Below are 17,481 nucleotides of genomic sequence, written 5' to 3' on the forward strand. Positions count from 1 at the left end.
CTGGCAGCTAGCTGCTCTTGGCCTTGGGGTAGTGGGGGGCTCCAAGCAGCTCTGCTGTTGGAGACACTGTCCGATAATGTCGGCCCTGCCCAAGCCTCCCATTCCCAGGGGAGATCCAGAGGAGGGAGGTGAAACCCAACAGCCTCCTGGCAAGGCCCTTGCTTTCCTGTCTGGCCTTTTCCTTCTCAAGTCCTGAAACCATTCCCCATTATTTCGTCTCATCTAGGCACCCCATTCTGGCATGAACACCAGCCTCTTGGCACCAGACAGCAGTGAGTTATTTGGGAAGAAAGACTTTTTGGGTCCAAAAAGAGCTCAGGCAGTGGGTTAACGTGTTCTGCACACTGTGAACGCATTTGCATTTGCAAATAGGCTTAAAATATCATCCCCGTTAATAGTAATGCAAGCTTCTGGAGAGACAGGTGAGAAGAATTTTTGGCCACGGGACCTTCCCACTGCTCACTCAGGTTGTAATAACCAAGGAGATGGCCTGCTCCTCTTACAGAAAATCTTAGTTTTGGGGGATGTGACTCTGGATGGCAATGAACCTTTTCCTGTGCTCCAATTCGCCACCCTAGATTATGTCTGCCATGTGCTGCTGCAAGAGCCATTAATGTTGTTTATGTAAGTTAGTCTATACATAATTAGTGCTTTTATGAATCTGTCCACTCGTGTATTTTGGATATGTGTATTGGGTGTTCATGATGCTGCAGTAATGTGTTTTTAACAAGGAGCATGAAAGACGAAAAGGGAACTCATCCCACTGAAGCTTTTAGCATAGAGGAAAAGAATATTAGTGAAATAATCACATTAGAAAAATGACTGCTAGCCCTAGTGCTTTGAAGGGAAGAAAATGATTGAACATGACTGTGCTAAATGGTTCGCGTCTGTGCTTGTTGCCCTACTGTCCCTGGCTATTGAAGGCCCCTCTGGGTGGGGAGGAAGACTGGATTTTGTGGATTGCAGCTAGGATAGGAGTGGAGAAAATGTGAAAGCTAAAGTGGTGAGCCAGACTAGATGTTTTGTGGTGGGGGCAGGAATCAATGTTCAGGTAGTAAAAAAAAAAAAAAAAAACCTGTCTGATTTCCAAAATCATATAGAGTTGAGGTTGAGGGGATCTCTGGGTCAAGAGAATAAAAGAGTGAGGAGAAAGAATCACAACTAAAACCAGGTCTGGAAAAAGCAAGGCAGACTCCTGGGTATTCCCCTAGAGTCCAAACAGGAGTGGGCAATCCACCAACTCATTCCCAGGCTGAAAATGATATTTGGGGTTAGGAATGGAAGGAAAGATGAGCCCTTGGTTTGAGCTCTCCATCCTCGCCCTCTTATCTCCTAGGGACAGTCATGTCTGAGCTGTCCACTGAAGTTTGCTCAAGCTGAGGTTTGAGCCTGCTGCGCCATTTTGAACCTGTACAGAGGAGGAACAATTTGTCATCAGTACACTCTGTGTCCCCAAGGAGGTCCTGAAGCTTCATCCCTGGAGAGCATCACATTCTGAATGTACCCTCCTTAGTGGATGTGATTCCTTTCTAGGTTCCATTTCCAGTCCAAAGAAATTAGCATGAACTAAACTTCTAACAGCAAGCAACAAGCAGAAAAACTCAGTTCTCCCTTGCAGCTAGCATTTGCATTTTAGCAGGGGCTTTCAAAAAAATGGCTTCAGCCAAGGAATGAGTAATGTGGGAATTCCAAGCACCAGGGTAGGGCTGGTGCATGAAACGGGGGAGAAGGGGCTGTCCCTCTAACTGGGGCCCTGAAATACTGACTTTCCTCTCCTTGACCATGACTCTGGTTCTGAGAGAACAAGAAAGCGGCTCGTGCCCAGGATGAGCATGGCTGCCCTTTGGCGAGCTCTGGGGCCTTGTTCTTGGCAGGCCGAGCCCTTGACCAAATGTGTACTGACTGGAGAGGCGCCTCGAAGACTTTGCATGATGACTACACTTGGGTGCTTTGACAAAAGGTGGGAAGTTAGGTGAGGAGCTTTCCAAACTATCAATAGTTTACAAAATGAGTTAATCTTTAACTCAAAAAAGGCCTAATTCTAGATACGAGTAGGAGAACTAGATATATTTCTTGTACACAAATGTGGTGCGGGGGACTGGGAAAGCTGAGCCCTTTCACCATGCTGTCTTAAGAAGGAATAACCTCCTAATTTTAATAATCTTAATTACTTACATCATCAGAGGATGAATCAAAGCCTTCTCTGCTCCTATGCATTTGCAGATATTTCCTCTTTGTCCCTAAGCGTTGTTGATGCGAGTCCCCTTACGTCTGTGTGCAGTACCATGTGTCTTCACACGTGCTTACATGTGTATCTAGAATATGACTCTGGGGTCTACTTTTGTGACACAGCAAGGTAAACCACTATCTAGGAAACCGGCATCCCATCTGAGTACCAGTTTAGATCCCGGCTGCTCCATTTTCAATCCAGTTCCTCGCTAATGCTCCTGGAAAAAGGGTAAAGGATGGCACAAATACCTGGACCCCTGTCACCCACATGGGAGATCCAGGTGGACTTCCAGGCTCCTGACTTTGGCCTGGCCCAATCTAGGCTGTTGTGGCCATTTGGAGTATAAAGCATTAATGGAAGATTCCCTCTCTCTCTGTAATGCTGCCTTTTAAATCAATCTCTTGAAATCAAATATGGTTGACTTATTTACCCAATGAAGTACAATCAGGGTTTAAAAGTGATTCAGCAGGAGGCAGTAGCTCTCTGAGACACTTTACGCAGATGTCAAGGAGGAAGGGTTGTATGTCATCAGATCCTTTGTTATGACCTATCTAGGGAAAAACTGTTGCAAAGCCCTTCAAGGGCAGAGGCAGTCTTGCCCTTGACCTCTTCTATGGGAAGACGGTAACTCTCAGGGGAGGACTCGAGCATTGCAGTGGTCCACACTGATGAGCCTCGAAAGTGGGAATGTCAACATGAGTGGACCAAGAAAGAGACAGTGCTGGGAGTGCCCTCCTCTGCTCTAGCAGAAACTGACCCCCATAAGCACTGACATGCCTGCTTCACTCTATTTCTGCCACTGAGGTACCTTTCTGAGCCCTAGTTTGATCCTGATCCACATGTCAAATATCAGTACCTGCTCTCCACCTTCTGGACTATGACAGTGCTTGATTCTGCCAGTCTTCTGAAGCTCTGGGTTGCTTGTAATAAACACCAAGGCAGGGGAGCTTCTCCGTGCATTACGCCATGTGCTGTGTGAACAGTGAGAGGGATGCTCTCAGATATGGCAAAGAAGGAAATGAAAGGTCCAGCTCTTCTTTCTTTCCCCTCCTTCTGAGAAATGCAGTGGGATCCTCAATGATGAAGTTAAAAGGGACAGAGTTTGGGCTGTGCATTTCGTATGGTGATTAAGATGTCTGAGTTCTACGTTAGGCTGCTTGGATTTAATTTCCAGTTCTGGAGCCAGTTACACTGCCTCCTGTAAATGCCCCCAGGAGACAGCAACGAGAGCTCCAGTAATGTGATTTCTGCCACCTGTGTGAGACACCTGGGTTCCCAATTTGAACCCAACCCAGCCCCACTTTCACTTGAGCCATACGGGTGACAGAGAACTCATTACTGCAGAGGAAAGGCCATTTCTTGGTTGTAGCTCTCTCTTCAGTGTTCATCTTGTGTAGCTGCTAGCTGGGTCCCTGTAACTTTCAGATATTGAAACTGCTTTCCCTTCAACAACACTGTGTGTGTCTGTATGGAATGTGTATCTGTGTGTCCTGCCATCACATACGTGCACTCTTCTTTGGGTTCATTGCCCCCAGGTCTTTCAATGCTTCCTCATTTGACATAATTTCATTATTCCCCAGTGAATCATGGTGGCCTTTCACTTGATACATTCTCATGTATCGGAGGCATTCAAGTATAACCGGCCTTGCTAAACGTGACACCGCAAGCTATGTGCTCTGATTAGCACTGCAGACGGCAGACTCCTGCTGCACTAAGGCTGTATTCGTTTTTTGGCTAACCATGCCACACAAGCATCTGTGTGATTATTATAATCTGCTATCTCTCCAGCATCACCCCTCCTTCCCCTCAGTTATTATTGCAAATATAAGCACAGCTCTGACACTTACTCTCATGATACTCATCATTTTATTATTAGTCTTTAGTCTTTATGAATATTAGTTCTGCTGACCAACATTTTGCTCTTTTTTGTCTCATCTGCATATCTGATAACACAAGAATTTCTGTCTCATCCATAGTTTTACTATGTATGCAAGTGTGAAAAAATTAAAAACTCCTGTAGCACCCACAGTGGTTATTAGCCTGCTACACAGTTGTGAGTTTTCACATTGAATCAATCCGTTGCTTAATCCATGCTGGATCCTTATACCCCATGTTTAACCCATTCCTAAATCCTGCTGACTATAATCATAAATGTTTCCAGATCAATTCCTTCCATCCAGTTCTGCTACTATCATACTAGGCTGAGCAGGCTTATTTCACTTGGACAACTGCAATGATCAACTAATTGGTATTCTCACGTCTATTCTGGCTTTGCTGCTGTCTATTTGCTTCCTGGTAAGCAGAGTCATCTTTCTAAAAGGAAAACCAGATTAGATTTGTCCTCTGCTTTAATCAATGGTTTGCAGTGCTCTGGGAGTAATGAAATCCTTAACCAATCCATAAGACAAATATCGGCTGACCCTGCCTACCTCCTTCCATCTCTCTTAGGCACATCGACCTCCTCATAGCGTCTGTCATGTTTTGCTTGTCTAGGTGCCTTTGCATATGCTATTCCTTGTGCCTAGAATCCTTCCTAGCCATGCTTAGCATAGATTGAATACAGTCTGTCCTATTTACCTAACTGTCCCCATAGTTAACACAAATAATGGCTATTCCATTCTCTCATAGTGTTGTAGGTCAAGAATAGGAGCAGGCTTCAGAGTGATTCTTCTGCTCCTTACAGGGTCGGGAGACACCACTGGATGATACTCAGCTGGTGAAAGAGCTGCCCTGGAGTTGCACTGGACAGCTCAGTCCTACTAGTCAGTCACATGTGGCCACCAATCACCTGAAGATAACCAGCTCTAATTGAGATGTGCTGCAATACTCTAAGGGTTTCTAAAATTGGGCACAGAGTACTTTCTATTGATTACATATTGAGGTTATATTCTGGATATATTTGATTGAATATATCTTAAAGTTAGTGTCATCTACTTCTTTTTAAATTTCATTTTATTTATTAAAAAGGCAGAGAAACAGATTTTTTGTCCACTATTTCAGTCCCCAAATGCCTGTCACAGCCAGGACTGGAACAAGCTGAATCCAGGTGCCTGGAACTCCATTCATGCTCCCCATGTGGGTGGCAGGAAACCAATCACTTGAGTCATCCTCATCTACTACCTCCCAAAGTGCCCATTAGCAGAAAATGGAAATGCAAAGTGAAGATGGGACTTGGATCTAGGCACTCCAACAGGCTATATAGGCTTCCTAAACAAAGTGTTAATTGCAGTGCAAAATGCCCATTCCTCTTTTTAGCTTTATTAATGTGTCTATTAGATGTTCTTAAAAGTCATTGTTGCTTGAATTGTATTCCCATTGGACAGTGCTGATTTAAAAGAGGGAGCCCAGAAGCTTTAGGGTTGCTGTTTTATTACTTTCATTTTCTTTTAATTTTTTTTTAAGATTTATTTTATTTTTATTGCAAAGTCAAATTTGCAGAGAGAAGGAGAGACAAAGAAAAAGATCTTCTGTCTGCAGCTTCACTCCCCAAGTGGCCGCAATGGCCAGAAATGAGCCAATGCAAAGCCAGGAGCCAGGAGCCTCTTCCAGGTCTCCCATGTGGGTGCAGGGTCCCAAGGCTTTCCCAGGCCACAAGCAAGGAGCTGGATGGAATGTGGAGCAGCCAAGACAGGAACTTGCACCCACATAGAATCCCGGCACTTGTAAGGTGAGGATTTAGCCATTGAGCCCACATGCTGGGCCCCTTCTTTTAAATTTTTGTCTGTTTAGTCTGTCAACGAGACTGAGGGAGATACACATCTGCTGATTCACTCCCCAAATTCCTGCAGTAGCCAGGGCTAGGCCAGACCAACACCAAGACCAGGAAGACAGCCTGGGTCTCTGTGATGTGGGTGACAGGCAACTGTTTGATCACCTGTTGCCTCTCAGCAGGAAGCCATACATGTCAGGAGCAGACACAAGATGCTGTATCCCAAATTAAATCAGCATTCATTTTCCTTTAATTATTTGCTTTTTTATTTGAAAGAATTACAAACAGAAATGAAGAGATACAAAGAAAGAAGAAAAGAGAGAGATAAATCTTTCATCTGTTACTTTATTCCCCAAATGACTGAGAAGGCCAGGACTTATCCAGGTCAAAACTAGGAACCAGGAGCTTCATTTAGGCTACCCAAACACTTGTTTAGCCCAAACACTTGGATCATCTTCTACTACTTTTCCAAGCCATTAGCTGGGAGCTGGATCAGAAGAGGAGCAGCCAGCATTTCAGCCAGAACCCAAAAGGGATGCTGGCATGACAAGCCATGGCTTTATCTCTTATGCCACAACACTGGCACCTCCCTCAAGTGACATCGTAATTACTATACCAAATGCCAACCCCCAAACAGCTTGTTCTATAAAAGGCCAGATAGAAAGTGATACCACCTTTGCAGACCCAGTGGTTTCTGTCACAGCTGCTCAGCCCGGCAGTTGTAATGTAAAAGTAACAATAACAATCATTAAATATATGTGGCTATATTTCAGAAAACTGTTAGTAATAGTAGATGGAAGCCAGAATTAGTCAGCAGGTTAGGATTTGCTGATCCCTAATCTTGGGGATCCAAGGTTTTGTTCCTGTGGCTTTGTGACTTGGCAGAGATGGCCAAAAGTCTGGGTTGAGCTGAGACAGTTGACCCAAACCCATCTCCAACCTGTTGATCTCAAAGTAGGGGATGGCTTATGTGTTGACTCAGATTTCCCAGAAAATATGTTCCAAAAGAACATGGTGAAATAAGAAAGATACCACAAGGTTTTCTGTGATCTAATTTCAGAAGTCCCCAAACCTTCCATTTCATTGCATTTTATTGGGCAAGCAAGTCAGTACCCAGACTCCTGGGGAGGAACAGGCTACACCTGTTCGTAAGAAGAATAACAAAATATACGCATCTATCATTATTCAAAGTTCAGTTTAGTCTAGTACTGTGACTAGCTATCAAAATGCATTGAAGGTTTCTTTTGTAATATTATTCCTAATTGCATATGTCATATTTAACCCGTGTGATGATTTGATTGTTATTTTGCTGCTCTGCTAAGCTCATGAAGGGAAGATGTTCTGGTTTTGCTCATCATTCTATTCTTAACACCAAACACAATGACTGTTTCAGTAAATATTTGATGATTGAATGGAAGTTAATAAATGAACCAATATTGAGCTCATGTTTCTCCGTTTTCTATGATACATATCATCAGATACTATCTGAAGCCTTGTTAAAAGTGAATATATTCAATTTCCAGCAAAATTTCTCCTTCTTTTTTCTCTTTGGTTTATTTATTTGAAAGTCAGAGTTACAGAGAGAGGGACAGAAAGGAAGAAAGAGAGGAGAGAGATCTTCCATCAGCCAGGGCTCTGCCAGGCTGATTTCAGGAGTCTGGAACTCCATCTAGGTCTCCACATGGATAGTAGGGGCCCAAGTACTTGGAATGTCTTTTATTGATTTCCCAAACATGGTAACAAGGAGTTGGAGCTGAAGCAGAGCAGCTGGGACTTGAATGACCATTCTGTTATGGAATGCAAGCTTCACATGCATCAGCTTAACCTACTGCCACTCTCCCCTACTCCCACCACACCCCCAGCAACCTGCTTGTTTTACAGATCATAAAAGAAGTAAGCAGGGTTGGCATTGTGGTGTATCAGGTAAAGTAGCCACCTACAACGCCGACATAAGGACACCAGTTTGAGCCCCGGTTGCTCTACTTCAGACCTATTGCCCTGCTAATGGGCCTGGCAAAGCAATGGGAGATGGCCCATGTTGTTGGGTTCCTGCACCCATATGGAAGGCCTGGATGAAATTTCTGGCTGCTAGCTTCAGCCTGGCTCAGCACTGGTCATTGCAGCAGTCTGGGGAGTGAACCAGGAGAATGTAGAACTCACTCTTTATGGAACTCTGACTTTCAAAATAAGTAAATACATCTTAAAAAGAATAAGGAAGCCTGTCCTATTCCTCCTAGTACCTCAGAGGTACAAACAGCTGGTTAAAGTCAGTGCTTCCTCCTCTGGTACTCTGAGAAGGGTTTAAAGCAGCATGTCACCCATAGACACGCCAAGGCCCCGAGCAGCTGACGCTTCTCCAGGACTCTGCTCTCCCAGCTGCTGGGCTGATTTGGCAAGTGGGGCCTTGCCAGCCACAGGGGTGAATTGTCAGTAAACACTGGCTGGACCCTGAATGCTGAATAGAGACAGGTGTAATCCTTCCTCCACTGGGGTTACAGACACTTTGCATCAAGAATTCACCTGTGCATTGTGAGTTGCTCCCTTCCACCATGTTCTTGGATCTTGCATTGTAGCTACTTCTGGACAGTCTGTCTTTTTAGTATGGTGTGAGGAATCACCACATTTCACACAACCTTTAGAACAAAGCTGATACCCAATAAATTCAGTTGGCCCAAAGACTATGAATAGTCTGTCTGAACTACTAGGACCATCTGAGCATTGTTCCTCATACCTGTGAGCACCACTCACGTTCTACACAAAGTAGTTAAATAGGAAATCTTGTTATTTATTTCTCTACAACTTCTACCTTGGAACCTTCTCTTACTTTCTGTTTCACTATCTCTATATTCCAGTGTCTCACTTCACTTCTGATCCCCACCACTCCATCTTTGTCCCATGTCTCTTCACCCTGCCTTTGCTTGCAGTAGATCTCACAAGTAAAAAGTATCCCCTCTTTCTTTCTTTTTTTTTTTTTTAAGTATTCCCTGTTTGTGCTTTCCTTTTGCTGCCCAAGTAACTTATTTCTTAGAGCTCTGCTAGGTGTGTCTGAAGCTAAACCCATGCCAGGAAATGAATTGCCTGTTAGGATTAGAGCAAAGCCCTCTCTATACTTTACACATGGTAAATGTTAAAATGTGGTTTGTAGAATGAATGGCAGCTCAAAATGGAAATTCCCTTGATGCAAAGGGACACTTCCGGCTCCTTCTACCTCCATCTCAACCTGTCTCTGTGAGCATCCTCTTTGTTCCAGGAACTACCACCACAGTTGACCCTCGGATGTGTTCTTCCCCTGTCACAACAGAGGCTGAGTCGGATTGCTTAAAAAAAGAAAGAACATACACCAGTAGTAAAAACAAACACAATGAGGCTGCATGCATTTCAATCTCAACTTTACCAGTCACCAGCTGGGTGGTTTAGAGGAAATGTCTTGGCTTCACTGAGATTCCATTCCTCCATGTGTAATATAGGGGTGAAGAATCTTACATTGTTGTGATGAATCATGGTGTGATTAATCATCCATCCAACTCTTACTCTTGTTCTGTACAGCAGGATCACAAAGTAAGTAAAAGTGATACATGGCAGATGTTCTAGCAAACACTGAGAGACAGAGATTGACAGCATCCCTATAAGCTGATGCATCCTCCCAAATATCTGCCATGGCCAGGACCAGTACCTGGAGCTGGAAACTCAATCAGTCTCCCATGTGAGTGGCAAGAACCCTCTTGCTTGAGCCATCACCTGTTGCCTCCCAGATGTACCAGAGCAGGAAGCTGGAACTAGGAGCAGGAGCTGGGACCAAAACTCAACCCAAATACTCCCCAGTGGGATGCGGGCATCTACCCAGTGTCTCAGCTGCTGCACCCAACACTGCTCTCCGGTGCTGTTCTGAAGTTTCTGGAGTAAGCTTCTAGTCACATGGATGCGACTCTTTCTAGGTTTTAAAATCTCGTCTTGCCTATAGAAGTCTGTTTTGAAAGAACCCACTTGTAAATTCTCCAATTCCTTCTTTTCCAATCAAATTCAAAAGGTTCCACACCACAGGCCCTCTGCAGCAAACCATAACTTGTGGTGTGGTTGTGTATTCTTTCCTGAAGGAACCATAGCATTTGTGGTCTTCCTCAGAGCCAGCACCATTGGAGCAACTGGCACCTGACCTGGTCCCCACCTTCACATCGCTGGAGTTGACAGGAATCCTTAACCTCTGGCATCCATGCTTTGTGGAAGAGAATTGCATTCATTGTGAGGACTTCAGCATTATCTTTAATAGGATCACTGGTCAGATATGTGTCCAGGGGTTTTCCAGACTGATAAGGAGCCTACACTTTTATGTTATTGGAGTTTGCAGGAAGGACTGTCACTGCTGGGCCAGGCTGGAGTTCTGAGGTGGGGAAGGTGACTGCTGTCCACAAAGGACTTTGGCTGAACAGAATGAGGCTTTCTCTGTATAGTTTCAGAGGACACACTCAGTATCAAGGAGAGGAAGTAAAGTCAATGCAGTTTCTAACCCAAGGGAAGAAAAGAGTTTCCAAATAGAGAAGTCAGACATGACAGTGACTTCCTTGTTGGGGTCAATGTGTCTCCCTACTGTGTGAATTACAGTGACTACCTGTCCAGGGTTTCTCATGGTCGTACTGATTTCATGCACTTGTTTGAACTAAAGGTAGTCTGTAAAATGTATAGCAAGATTTAATTTGATTTTATGTCCCTTTTGGATATGTCACCCAAGAACCAAAACATTGTTTTTGTTTGGGTCAGGCATACTGGGTTGTTGGCTTATAGACAATGAGAGATTCTTAGAATCGGTGGAGATTGCCTTGGAGTGTAAGGGTGACTAAGATGGTGGGCATTTTGGGTGAGGTGGTGCGCAGGAGCCAAACGGGGAGTTGTGTTCCCAGGCTTTGGCCCAAAGGATGATACCTGTAACAATGACTGGAAGGGAGGGAAAGAACATATGAAAGCCAGTCATGCAGTTCACATATTGAATCCTTACTGTGTACTTCAGTAACCGCATACATTTCCAACTAGTCACAAAGTGCTGCTTTTTGATCCATTAAAAAACCATTAAGAAAAGGCCAAAGATTCAAATTACAAAAATAGATGAGAGAAATGTGCAGATACTACATGCATCAGGAAATAGCATTTCTTCTATAATTGAAAAGATGTTCCTGTTCAGAATTAGAGAAATTCATTTTTAAGTGATGGTGACAATTCCATCACACCCATTTGGATGGCTGTTGCTTAAAAAAACTAAAATTAAAAAAAATCTAAGAGATGTGGAAAAGTTCTGCACTGGGGGTGGGAATGTACAATGGTTCCACTCCTAGGGGAAATGTCCAATACTTCCTCAAAAACCTAAAATTAGAATTTCCATGTGATCCAGAAATTTCACTTCTGGGTCTGTACTATTAGGAAGTGAAAGCAGGGGCTCAGAGGGCTGAGTAGTTGTATGCACAGTTTTGTAGCAGTTCTGCTCACAATAGTCAAAGTGGAGCTGCAGCTCGGGGAGTGAGTGGTCAACAAATGAATGGATAAAGAAAACGTGGCTTGTGCATATAGTGGAAGTCTGCTCCTCAATATGAGGGCAGTGCTGACTCAGGGTACTATATGGTGAACCTTAAAGATACAATGGTAAGGGAGAAAGTCAGTCACACACGAGTCGACTTCAATCAGGGAGATTGGTGGTTCCCAGGAACCACTCTGGATTTTCATCAAACAAGATGAGAATGAGTTCTGGAGACAGACGGCAGTGATGGCTGCACCAAACAAACCGTGAATGTATTGAGTGCCACTGTACACTTAAACATGAAGATGAAAAACAAATAAAATACAAATAAAATTAAAAGGGAGCAAAAGAAAAAAATAAAGATGAAGATGACTCATCTGAAGCACATTTTATCACAACTAAAAAGAATTTTAATTACAATAAAATGCACTGTAGTCTTTTCTGCTAATAGGCATCAAAAAGTAGAAAATACATTATGCTAGCAAAAGAGGAAAAATAAACATTCTCTTACTGATAGGAGCATAAGCATGTAATCTTATAGGAGACAAGTTGTCAATATTGGTGAAAACAGATTTCAATCACTGCACTTATTATATATACTTTTCCTCTACCATTTAAAATATTTATTTTATTTGTTTGAAAGGCAGAGTTACATAGAGGAAAATGGGACACACACAGAGGCGTTGTATCTGCTATTTCACTACTCAAATGGTCATAATTGCCAGGGCTGAAGCAGCCTGAAGCTAGAAGCCAGGAACGTCATCCAACTGTCCCATGGGTGCATGTCAAGGGCCCAAACGTTTAGGCCATCTTCCACTACTTTTTCCAAATCATTAACAGGGAGCTGAATTAGAACAGGAGCAGCCAGGACTCAAACCAGCACCCATATAGGATGCCAGGCTGCAAGCAGCCACTTTACTCGCTATACCACTGTACCCCTTCCTGGTTCTCCCCTCCCCCGCCCCAGGCCCCACTGCACCATCACTGTATTTCTTTGTTTCTTTGTCTCTTTCTTTCTTTTTAGTTTTAGTTTTGATGATGTTTGTTTATATAGATGATCAAAGTGGGAAGAGTCCAGGATCAGGGGAAAGTGGGTGAGATTATTGTTTTCATTTTCTCTACTTTTTCCTGTTTCTGGGGGAAGGGAGGAGATAAGGGGAGAAACCACACCCAGCTTCCCACTCGCCTCAGTACCCAGGTATGAAGAATACCACCGGATGTCATTCCAAGATCCCCCATGTGGAGCATGCTCCAAGAGTTCTGCTTAAGTGGTTTCAATAGTTCTGAAATACCATTGATCTTGCAGATCCAAAGATGAGGAAATCCTTCCAAGGTCCATTGGCTGACATAATCCATCACATCTGAGTCTCTGATCACCCAGAATTTGCTGTTACATTCCACTGGGGTAGTTGACCAATTTGTTCTGCCCTCTTTCTCTGCTGTGATACTAGATGTCTTCTGCAGGCTTCAATGATCTGACATATCCGCCATGTGCTTCTTTGTATGCTGTCCACTGCTCTGTCAAAGCCACTAAGGAGGCCCAGTTTTTGGCTTGTGTATTCTATTGTAAGACCACAGGTCCTGCCACTCTCCCCATGGTTGAAGTTATAAGTACAGTGGTTTGGTTGGGGGGAACCTCAAAAAAATCTTGTCTGAGGTGTCAGGCCCATCTCTTGTGTGTGCACCTGCCTGTACAGGGTCCAGTTCATTCTGTCACCCACATCAGCCAATTGCAATTGCTAGATCAGATCTATGTCCAGCCCTGTTTCTTACACAAATCAGTGGGTGCTGTGGCTCAGCCTAACCCTGCCCTCCACACACTTGGCCCTCACATACACCATCGGGAGCTGCAGCCTAGCCAGAGCGACCTTCAATAGCCCTCACTGGGATGGCCCCAGCCTTGGCTTTTGTGCCTGCCACCATGTGCAGTGGACTGGTCCAGTCTGTCCCATCTCCCATTCTCGTACACAACATTGGGCATTGAAGCTTAACTCATCCCAACCAATTTCACCCTCCAGCTCACACTCAAGGCAGTGGGTTCCACCACCTGTTTAGCCAGGCCTGCCTCCAGCCCTGTTTCTCATGTTCACCAGTAGGAGTTGCAGCCCATTAGAGATATGCCCATAGTTTCCCTACTGGACACACTCCCTGCCCTGTATCTTGCATTTTCCAGGTATTTCTGCAGTCTAACATGACAGGACTTGTCTCCAGCCCCAGCCATTGCCAGCTGATGCTGCAGCAAAGTCCAACCAGCCTGCCAACATTGGCTCATGCCTGCACCAATGGTGCAGTTAGCCCAGCCTATTTTTCCTCCTAACCTGTTTCATATGCAGGGCAACAGATGTAGCTCTACCCAGTCTGGCCTGCCCCCAGTCCCAGCTCTCATGCCTACCAGCAGTAGAAGTGGCCCAGCAGCAGAGTTCCCACAGCTCCCCTACCTGGCTCACATCTCCCCTCCCCTCCTACCAACCAGGTTTCTCATGTGATGGTGGGAGCTGCAGCCCAGTCTAGTGTGGTCCAACTCACCTTGGCATTTGCCAGTGGGTGCTGTAACCTGGCCTGGTCCAGCCCAATCTGCCTCTAGTTCCAGTGTGTGCTGGTGAATGCTGCTGTCCAAACCAGCCCAGTCAGTCCCCAGTCCTGGCTAGTACTGCAGCCAGACTTGCCCCGTCCTGCACCCTGTCCTATTTCTCAGATCTGCCAGTGAGTATTATGAACTGGCCCAGCCTGGTCCACCTCCGGACCTGGTGCTGCAACTTGGCCTGATCTGGCCCACCACCAGTCCCAATTCTTGGCTGGCTTGTGCTACAGCATGGCCTTGCCAAATCTGCTCCCATTCCTAATTCATGCAAAGCAGTAGGTATGATAGCCTAGCCCGACATGACCCACACTCCAGCCTGGCTCCTGCATTTTCCAGTGGGTTAAGGTTTGCTTGGATCCACCCCCTCCAGAACTAAACCACACACTTGCTGACAGATGGCACTACCCTGCCCAGTCTGACCAATACCCAGGCCTGAATCACATGTTCTTCAGTGGGAGCTATGGCCCACCAGGAGAGTTTCCCATGTTCCCCCACCAAACCCACCCCCAGAACCAGATCCCACATGAGCCAGCAGGTGCTAGGCCTTTACCCAACATAGTTTGTGCTGTCTGTCCCGGCTTATGTATAAGGAGGTGGATTTTGCAGCTTGGCCTACCCCACACCCTGTTTTTGGGTGTGCCTGCAAGTACTGCAATCTTGGTCCAGCCTGGCCTGTACCTAAACTCAGTGCCCATGAGTATTGAGGGTTCCATGTCCATACCTAACTCATCCTGTCACTACCCCCAGCTCTTAAGCAAACCAGTGGAAATTACAGTTCCACAGGGGTGGGTCTACATAACCCCCCACAGGTTCTACCCCCAGACTTTATTCCCTCACATGCTAATTAGTGTCATGGCCCAGCCCCACATTGCCAGTCTCCTGTTTTGACTCTCAATGTGATCTAGCCCTGTCAGGTGGTCCTCCAGCTCCAGCTTTAGTGTGTGCCAGTGAGTAATATTTGGCAGTGGTCAATGCTAATTACCCTAGCCCAGGTCCCTCACATGGGCTGGTGTTTCAGTCTGGCCCTTAAATGTCCTTCACTCTGCCCGCCAAACCTCAGTCTCAGCCGCCTTACTTAACTGCAAGTAGAGTGGCCTTGTCGAGGAAAGTGCCTCAGCATTCATTCCTCACCTGCCACACACTCCCTCACTGGGCCTCCCTCCCACACATCTGCCCACCATTTGCTCTCCCTCCTCCGCTACGGTAGCAGATATTCTCTGAAGGCCCCAGTGGATTGGCATAACTTCTTTTTGATCTGAGTATGATATTCTCTGCTCCAGATGAGCCACTGAGGAGGCTCAGATCTGTAGGAATGGGAGCCTCATCCATGCAAGTCTCTCAGAGGTCATTCCTCACCTGGAAGTGAGCCTTCAAGTCCCTGCACACCCCCACCTGTGTCATCCCCCCAGATCCCCTATGAGCCCACACACTCAGGTGACCTGAAGGCACCATCTGGCAGTCCATGGGCTTCACCTGGCACAACTGGCACTCAGACCTAGGCAGGAGACCCCAGGACCTGCTGGGCCACCCCTCCCTTGGGGCTCAGTGGTTCTCATCCACTGCATTTCATAGAAACAATTTAAGTGTCCATTAATGCGTGCTGGAAAAATAAATAGTTACCATCTGATGCAATGCAGTGGATGATAATGAAACTGTCCACATGCAGTTATTTATGCCTTAACACAGAACAATATCAATAGTAACAAGTGCATAAAACTATGCACTCTCACTGGTGTTTAGAGATAAAGCATAAAATGCATATGGATATGTGTTTTCCTTTTATATATATATATATGAAGTAACTCCAAGCAGAAACAAAGCTGGTAGCAGGGAGCAATGACCACTTGTTACCTTTATTGAGGAAAATTTAGCTTTGGAAGAGAGACTCCTGTTCCATAATTTATCACGTTCACCTGTTAAAGTGTGTACTGTGTGCCAGGAAGATCAAGTTAAATAAATGTATTATTCCAGATAGAAATGTTATGGTCTAGAACAGAAGAAACAAAGCAGTTGCTTTGAAGCCAATGTCCTTTGCTGGGTGCTGTGGGAGCACAGCAGATCATAGCCTTAAGGTGTCGGGATTGGATTCTAGCTACACCCCACACCCCAGGAGAGGAATTTCTGTTATTGATAAAGCATAGCTGTACATCTGCTCCTAAGCATTGGCATGTTTTTATCAATGAATCAATGAATTGGTTGACAGATGTGGGAATGTATCCATTGATCAGGTTGCCAAACATGTGCTCTCCTCTAGGCAAGGTGGGCAGATTTCCTATGGCAAGCATCTGGCATTGACCATGCCCTTGGTTCTGCTTCGTATTCCTGGGTTGGCTTTTCTTTTTCACCTGTTTTTACTGTCGGTCATCTTTCTTTACTGTTTGCTTCCCTATAAGGTACTCTGAAATGATTTTTCTCTAAGTAGCTGGGCAGAGAAGGAGAAAGGGAGATGAGGACATTGAGGGCAGAGGTTATGGAGCCGTGCGTGCTGTTTTACTTGTTGTTTAGATTAACTGCAGGGCATGAGTGCAGTTAAAGTGGACCAACAGCATTGCCCTCACCTGTGTGTTTGTTAGCCATTAAAATTAATGACCTTCATCCCAATCTACTAAATCAGACTCAGTGTGGATGAAGCCCAGGGGAATGTTTCACTTATTCTCTAGGTTTTTGTACACATGAAAGTCTCAAATCCACAGGGAAATCTGAGAAATCTGATTCCTAAACATAAATGCTCTCCATGTGTCCCACCATACCTAGCATATTGATAAAAGTAACTCATGTTACTACAGTAAGAAATCCCAAAATCTCATTGACCTAACACCAAAAAAAAAAAAATAATTTTTTTGGTCCATGTTACTATGCACAGTGAATCAATGACATGGTACGTTGGCGTGGAGTGCATTTTTACTCATTTATTTAGCTAGCCAGATCCCTTCCGTTGTGACTCTTTTATCTTCTGTGCTGCTGAAAAGCAGAAGAGAAAGCAGAGGGAGAGGTTTAGTATCCATGACTGGAAGTAACATGTATCTTTCCTACCCACGATCCATGGATCAGAACCTGGTCACAGGGTTGCTGAGCTGTAGGGAAGGGTGTGGAGCTGAGGGGACAAACACATGGTTTCGGGGAGCATGTAGCATTGTCTGTGCCACACCCAGGAACCCAAGTGAGTCCCACCCCCCATATCTAGGTCAAGTCCTGATGGATATTGGTCTGCAGTTTCATATTCTAATCCAGTTTTGTCTTTTCTTTGTAAACTCTAGCACGATGGGACTGAGTGTCACTGTCATGGTGATGGCCCTCCTGCTCTCTGGTAAGCATCTTTTCACTTTATCAAGTCCTAGATCCTTCCACCATTTCTCAGCCCCTGCCAGCTCAAGCCTGAGGCTTGGCTGTTTCCACTCCCCTTTGGTTCTGCGCTGCGAAATGCTGCAGGCCAAAGGCTTACTGCAGAAGAAGGAGGC

At 45.1% G+C, this 17,481-nt stretch overlaps 1 protein-coding gene across 2 annotated transcripts in view; it reads left to right on the forward strand.

The window, feature by feature from the left end:
* The window catches only part of CD86 (CD86 molecule), a 71,968-nt gene that overhangs the window by 24,018 nt on the left and 30,469 nt on the right, over nt 1–17,481 (forward strand). For both annotated transcript variants that reach the window (XM_041003108.1, XM_041003107.1), the window contains exon 2: nt 17,281–17,330. In XM_041003108.1, coding sequence (XP_040859042.1) covers nt 17,281–17,330 — 50 coding nt within the window. The remainder of the gene's footprint in view (nt 1–17,280; nt 17,331–17,481) is intronic.

Source organism: Ochotona curzoniae, unplaced genomic scaffold (genome assembly GCF_017591425.1).
Source record: "Ochotona curzoniae isolate NIBS_2020 unplaced genomic scaffold, NIBS_Ocur_1.0 scaffold_2587, whole genome shotgun sequence".
Classification (NCBI taxonomy): Eukaryota; Metazoa; Chordata; class Mammalia; order Lagomorpha; family Ochotonidae; genus Ochotona; species Ochotona curzoniae.